The sequence below is a fragment of the Lathyrus oleraceus genome, chromosome 7 (assembly GCF_024323335.1).
Source record: "Lathyrus oleraceus cultivar Zhongwan6 chromosome 7, CAAS_Psat_ZW6_1.0, whole genome shotgun sequence".
Classification (NCBI taxonomy): Eukaryota; Viridiplantae; Streptophyta; class Magnoliopsida; order Fabales; family Fabaceae; genus Lathyrus; species Lathyrus oleraceus.
In genome coordinates this window covers 382684412-382691083 of record NC_066585.1, presented here as the reverse complement: position 1 = coordinate 382691083, position 6672 = coordinate 382684412, and the positions used below count along the sequence as shown (strand labels likewise).

At 41.3% G+C, this 6672-nt stretch overlaps 1 protein-coding gene across 1 annotated transcript; it reads left to right on the top strand.

The window, feature by feature from the left end:
* Positions 1 to 3123: 3123 nt before the first annotated feature.
* LOC127103949 (uncharacterized) lies at positions 3124 to 5307 on the top strand. Its single transcript, XM_051041176.1, has 3 exons — positions 3124 to 3510; positions 3552 to 4263; positions 4400 to 5307. The coding sequence occupies exons 1-3, from the start codon at positions 3124 to 3126 to the stop codon at positions 5305 to 5307; spliced, it is 2007 nt and encodes a 668-aa protein (XP_050897133.1).
* The last annotated feature ends 1365 nt before the right edge of the window (positions 5308 to 6672 follow it).

The window sequence follows — 6672 nt, the reverse complement described above, 5'->3', positions numbered from 1 at the left end:
GGATAAACTTCTGTGTTGATAGCCTTATTTTTTGTGTGTGTTTTATTTTCAAAAGTTTTTATTACCTGTGAAGACAATTAAAACCCCCCTTTCTTGTTTTTCTCTACCTTCATCAACAACAGCAGTATCAACCATGTCCACAACCATAGCAAAATCAACAACATTATCATCCGCAACAGAAACGTCAGCAACAACAATATCAACCACAACAACAAAGGTTAAGGAGACCTGAGAGGAGGTTTGACCTAGTACCAATGCCATATAGTTATATTTTTCCTTGCCTTCCGAGAAGGTTGCTTGTACAATTGAGAGAGTTAGGACCCCCACCAGCGGTCCTTCCTCCTAGATACGATGCAAATTCCCATTGTGAGTTCCACTCTGAGGCTCTCGGGCACTCTATTGAAAATTCTAAAGCGCTGAAATATAAAGTCCAGGATTTGATTGACTCCAAGCCAATCACGTTTGCGCCTAATGGCCCGAACATAAATAACAATCATATGCCTCCACATGATAAGACAAATGTAAACATGGTGGAATTTGATAGTGGACGGAAGGTCATAACCTCTGTCAATAATTTGAAGACCCCACTTTTGGAAATCAAGAATGTTCTATTGAGAAGCGACGCGTTCTTCGTCTGTGCTCAAACTTGTGAATATTGTTCAAAAGACCCACAACAATCTAAAGTTTTGAAGGCTTCTATTCAAACTTTAATGAACCAAGGAATATTGATAATTGATCAACCCTCCACTATCAAGGATGTCTCAACCCTTGAAATTACATACGACGAAGTTCCTCCCTTGCAAATTCCCTATAATCTTTCTCTTTTGACTCTTTCAGTGAGCCCTGTTACTTACATGATTATAACAGTTCCGACACTATTTATGTACAACAATACTAGAGCAGTCCCCTGGATGTATGACACACCAGTCTACATCCACGGCCCAAAAGTACAAGCAGAACCAATCAAGTTCGATGACCCATTAATAAGCATTGTCGGAACCGGCGGTGTAACCAGAAGTGGCAGAATCTTTGCACCAGCACCACCTCTGATCGAGAATGGTGGTCCATCAACCCAGGATAGGGGCAAGCAAGTTGATAATGTACAACCAAGGGAATACCCTCTGGCAACCAGTGAAGTAGATGAGTTTCTCTGTATTATCAAGAGAAGTGACTACCGGGTGGTTGAGCAACTCAACCATACACCCTTCAAAATCTCAATGTTATCTCTTCTGATGTGCTCAGAGGCCTACAGAGATGCTCTGGTAAAATTCCTAAAGGATTCTCATGTACCCCAAGAAATCTCGGTCTACCAATTTGAAGGTGTAGTCAACAATATAGCCATCAGGTTGAGTTTGGGATTTAATGACACGGAGCTCTCCACTGAGGGAAGAAACCATATTAAGGCCATCCACATCTCCATTGAGTGTGTGGACATAGTTCTCTCCAAAGTTCTGGTGGACACTGGTTCCTCCCTTAATGTGATGCCTAAAGGCTCTTTGGCTAAGATGACTATAGAAGGACTTGTCATGAAACCGAGTGAACTTGTGGTAAGAGCGTTCGACGAGTCGAGGAGGACCGTGATTGGTGATATAGACCTACCCATGAAGATTGGCCCCCATACCTTCTTCGTCACTTTCTTTGTAATGGATATCCACCCAGCCTATAGTTTCCTACTCTGAAGACCATGGATTCATTCCGTTGGAGCCGTCACTTCGATGCTCCACCAGAGGCTGAAACTTGTAGTAAACAAATAGGTTGTAGTGGTGGAAGGTGAAGAAGATTTTTTGGTGAGTCATTTGGAGTCATTCCGCTATATTGAAGGAGGGGGAGATAAAGGGAATCTCCTTTCAATCGTTCGAGGTAGTCAACATTGAAATGGTTTGCTCGATAAGGGATGAACCCAAGAAAGATGAATTTCCAATGGCCTCTATCTAGGACGCTTTAACCATCATATAGAATAGACACCCTTTGGGTTGGGGAAGGATGCTTGAGCTGCCTGCCAACAAGGACCATATTGGTTTGGGATACAACTCCCAGAATTTGAAGAAGTTTGCGCCGATAGCTACAAAGGGATCAGTGCTCCCGCTATTTGAATACTTCTCAATTGTTGGTTACCTTTATGAGGACCGTGTATGTGTTGTGGAAGAAGAGGTTGAAGATGCATGATTGATCTTCACAAAGACTAATGGAAGAGGTGTCACCAAGTGGACCGAAACTGGGATACCGGAAGTAACTTTGATTAAAATTTAATTTCCCCTGTTTGTTTCCCTTTTTAGGGCCCCGTTGAATTTCCTCTTTGATGAGTAATGAAAAAGATCCATGTTTCGTAGTCAATTTTGTGATCCTTGTCTTTCATTTATTATTTCACCTTTTCAAAATAGCAATTTTTTTTAAAATTATTTTTCAAATCCTTTTTTTTCTCTCATATCAATAAAAGAATGAACCCTAAAATCGTCCAGATCACCCTCGACAACCACCAACGATAATTCCGTTATAGTCTCATATGACTTTGATAACCCTATTAATCAAGCCGATGAAGATTGTGAGGAAGATGTCGAACTCCCCGAAGAATTGGCAAGACTACTCGAGTAGGAGGAAAAGGTCATTCAGCCGCACGAAGAATCAGTGAAAATGGTTAACCTTGGAACAGGCGTGGAAACAAGAGAAGTCTGAGTCAGCTCAGCTCTGCAAGATGGGGTGAAGATAAAATTGATCAAGCTATTGAAGGAGTACATTGATGTATTTGCATGGTCATACTAAGACATGCCCGGCCTCGATACTGACATCGTGGTCCACCATCTTTCTAAAGAAGAATGCCCTTCAATAAAGAAAAAGCTATGACGGACCCATCCCGATATGGCTATGAAAATCAAAGAGGAGGTACAGAAGCAGCTCAACTCCGTTTTCCTAGCGGTCTCCAATTATCCCTAATGGATTGCCAACATTGTGGTCGTGCCCAAAAAGGACGGCAAAGTGAGAATGTGCATAAACTATAAAGATTTGAATAGAGAAAGTCCCAAAGATGACTTTCCACTACCTCACATTGATATGTTAGTGGACAACACTACTCAGTTCTCTGTTTTCTCTTTTATGGATGGTTTCTCTGGTTACAACCAGATCTGAATGGCTCAAGAAGATATGGAGAAAACTACTTTCATAACCCCATGGGGCACTTTCTTCTACATGGTTATGCCTTTTAGATTAAATAATGTTTGTGCTACATACCAACGAGCCATGGACACTCTCTTTCACAACATGATTCATAGAGAGATAAAGGTCTATGTTGACGATATGATAGCCAAATCTCAAACCGAGGAGGAATACCTTGTCAATCTGGAAAAGTTGTTTGAGAGGGTAAGGAAGTTCAAATTGAGGCTTAATCCTAATAAATGCACGTTTGGGGTAAGATCCGACAAATTGATAGGTTTTATCGTCAGCCAACATGGCAATGAGGTGGATCCTAAGAAGGTGAAGGACATACAAGATATGCCTCCAGCCAAAACTGAAAAGGTAGTATGAGGATTCTTAGGTAGATTGGACTACATTTCTAGGTTCATATCTCACCTTATGGCCACTTGTGTGCCGATCTTCAAACTTCTCTGAAAGGATCAAGCCTCATTTGGAACGATGATTGCCAAAGAGGTTTTGTGAAGATCGAGGAGTACTTGCAAGAACCTCCTATTTTAATGCCTCATGTACCCGGAAAACCATTGATCATGTACCTCACCATCCTCGAGGGATCTATGGGATTTGTCTTTGGCCAACATGACGAGCCTGGTAAGAAAGAACATGTAATATACTACTTAAGCAAGAAGTTCACCGATTGTGAGAGTAGATATTCAATGCTTAAAAAGACTTGTTATGCACTAGCATGGGCTGCCAAACGCTTAAGACAGTACATGCTCACTCATACAACACTGTTGATCTCTAAGGTGGGCCCTATTAAATACATCTTTGAGAGGCCTGCTCTAACCGATACAGTAGCCCGATGGAAAATGGTGTTAACCGAGATTTACATCCAACATGTCACTCAAAAGGTCATCAAAGGAAGTATATTATCTGACTATCTCGCACAACAGCCCTTGGAAGACTACCTATCCATGCATTTTGAATTTCTTGATGAAGATATCATGTTGATTAGGGATTGCATCATCCCCTACCCTGAAGAAGGACCCGAGCCTGGGTCCCGTTGGACTTTGGTTTTTGATGGAGCTTTTAACGCTCACGGCAATGGCATTGGGGCAGTTATCACCTCCCCAACTGGTTTCCACTTCCCCATTCACCGCAAGGTTGTGTTTTGAATGTACGAACAATATGGCGGAGTATGAGGCTTTTATCTTCGGTATTGAAGCCACAATTGATCTTAGGATCAAAATCCTTGAAGTCTACGGAGATTCAGCTCTGGTGATCAGCCAAGTTAAAGGAGATTGGGATACTAGAGATCACAAGCTCATTCCTTACAAGGAGCATGTCTTGAAACTAACCCCTTACTTCGATGAGACCATATTCCATCGCATACCTAGAAAGGAGAATCAGCTAGTTGATGCCTTGGCAACTTTGGTGTCCATGTTTAAGGTCAAGTGGAAGAATGAAGCACCATTCTTTCACCTCAACTACTTGGACGAGTTTGCTTACTGTTTGGCGGCCAAAGACGGAGCCAATGGTTATCCTTGGTTCTATGACATCATAAGATTCCTAGGATTCCAAGAATACTCAAAGGACGCATCCATCACTGACAAGAAGTACCTTCAGAAACTGTCTTCCAAGTTCTTCTTAAGTGGAGGGGTATTGTACAAAAGAAATTATGATTCGGTTTTGCTAAGATGTGTGAACAAGCAAGAAGCAAACCAAATCATTACGGAAATCCATGAAGGCTCCTTTGGGACGCATGTCAGTGGACACACTATGGTAAAGAAAATTTTAAGGGCTGGTTATTATTGGATGACTATGGAGGTTGACTATCACCTCCGTGTCCAAACATGCCACAAATTCCAGATATATGCCGACAAGATCCATGTACAGTCAATGCCACTCAATGTCTTGACATCTCCTTGGCCTTTTGTCATGTGGGGCATTGGCATAATCGGAAGCATAGAGCCAACTACCTCAAATGGGCAGCACTTCATCCTTGTAGCCATTGACTATTTTACGAAATGGGTAGAATCTGTCTCATACGCCAACGTTACCAGACAAGGGGTGGCTTGGTTCATAAGAAAAGAAATCATTTATCGTTATGGGATCCCCAATAAGATCATTACTTATAATGGATTTAACCTCAATAACAAGATGATGAAAGAGTTATGTTGAAGCTTCTAAATCGAACACCATAACTCATTGTCTTATAGACCTAAGATGAATGGCGTTGTTGAGGCAACTAACAAGAACATTAAGAAGATCATGCAAAAGATGGTGGAAACCTACAAGGACTGTCATAAAATGCTCCTGTTCGCATTACATGGCTATCGTACTTTCGTACGTACTTTCAATGGGGCAACACCCTTCTCTCTTGTGTATGGCATGGATGCAGTCTTGCCAATTAAGGTGGAGATTCCTTCCTTGAGTATTTTGACAAACGTCAAGCTCGACGAGGCCGAATGGGTAGAATCCAGATTCGACCAGTTAAACCTCATTGATGAGAAGTGCTTGGCAACTATCTTCCACGGCCAGATTTACCAAAATCACATCAAGAGGGCAGATGGAAAGAATGTCTTCCCCCATAGCCTTGAAGCTGGATACCTAGTATTAAAGAATATTATGCCCACACACACTGATCTAAGGGGAAAATGGAGGCCATATTACGAAGGCCCATACGTTGTGAGAAATTACGAAGGCCCATACGTTGTAAGAAAGCTCTTCTCTGGAGGAGCCTTAATCCTTGAAAATATGGATGGTGAAGATCTTTCATCCCCGGTGAATGCGGATGCAGTCAAAAAATACTACGCTTGAAAAGAAATGAGCCTGATAAGTTGAAAACCTGAAAGGGCAACTTATGCAAAAATGGGTATGCCGGTAGACTAAAAACCCGAGAAAATGGTCTAGGCAAAAATTAGGGATTTAATAAAAGCGAGAGGTTGCATCCCAAAAGGAATCTTTCTTCAATCCTCAGCAAGTCAATCTGGTGGCTTCCCCAGCAAACCAATCCAATCACTCTCCTTCAGAAAGCAACACCAAAGGACGACCAAAGGCATAAAGACTATAGCAGAGTTAGAATTTGGTGGAAACCCGAGATGTTTCATTGCCATTATAGTTTTTCAATTTCTTTTCGCAATCACCTCTTTTAGGGATTGCTTCTTTGTACAAAGTCACCCATTTTTGGTACCATTTATCAAAAAAATCAGTTCCTTCATACGTGTCCAATATTTTTACTATTCCTGCTTTGTGTATGAAATATGACTTCTTCTAAATGATATTACATTAGAAATTTATTGTTAAAAACCCTTTTTTTCAAATAAAAACTTTAAGGGAAACAACATCGAATTACATTTTTTTCAAAAAAAATGCTAAAGGTAACCCAAAATGCATTTGCTATCCCTAACCTGAAAGCGCCATGCAGTCCGGTGTACTTGGCAAATCATTTTTTCCCCGGCTTGCTTGGACATCAAGTTCCAATTTCTCAAGTACCGGAAAGTCGGTACACTTTCCCTAATCACTCTTTGAAGCCCAATCACCATT

Bases quoted from the DNA above. Each gene is read 5' to 3' on its own strand.
- LOC127103949 (XM_051041176.1), top strand. From the start codon at position 3,124: ATGGCTCAAGAAGATATGGAGAAAACTACTTTCATAACCCCATGGGGC. The intron at 3,511-3,551 runs GTAGTATGAGGA...CTACATTTCTAG, and splicing joins CTCCAGCCAAAACTGAAAAG to GTTCATATCTCACCTTATGG. The intron at 4,264-4,399 runs GTTTCCACTTCC...ACGGAGATTCAG, and splicing joins AGTTATCACCTCCCCAACTG to CTCTGGTGATCAGCCAAGTT.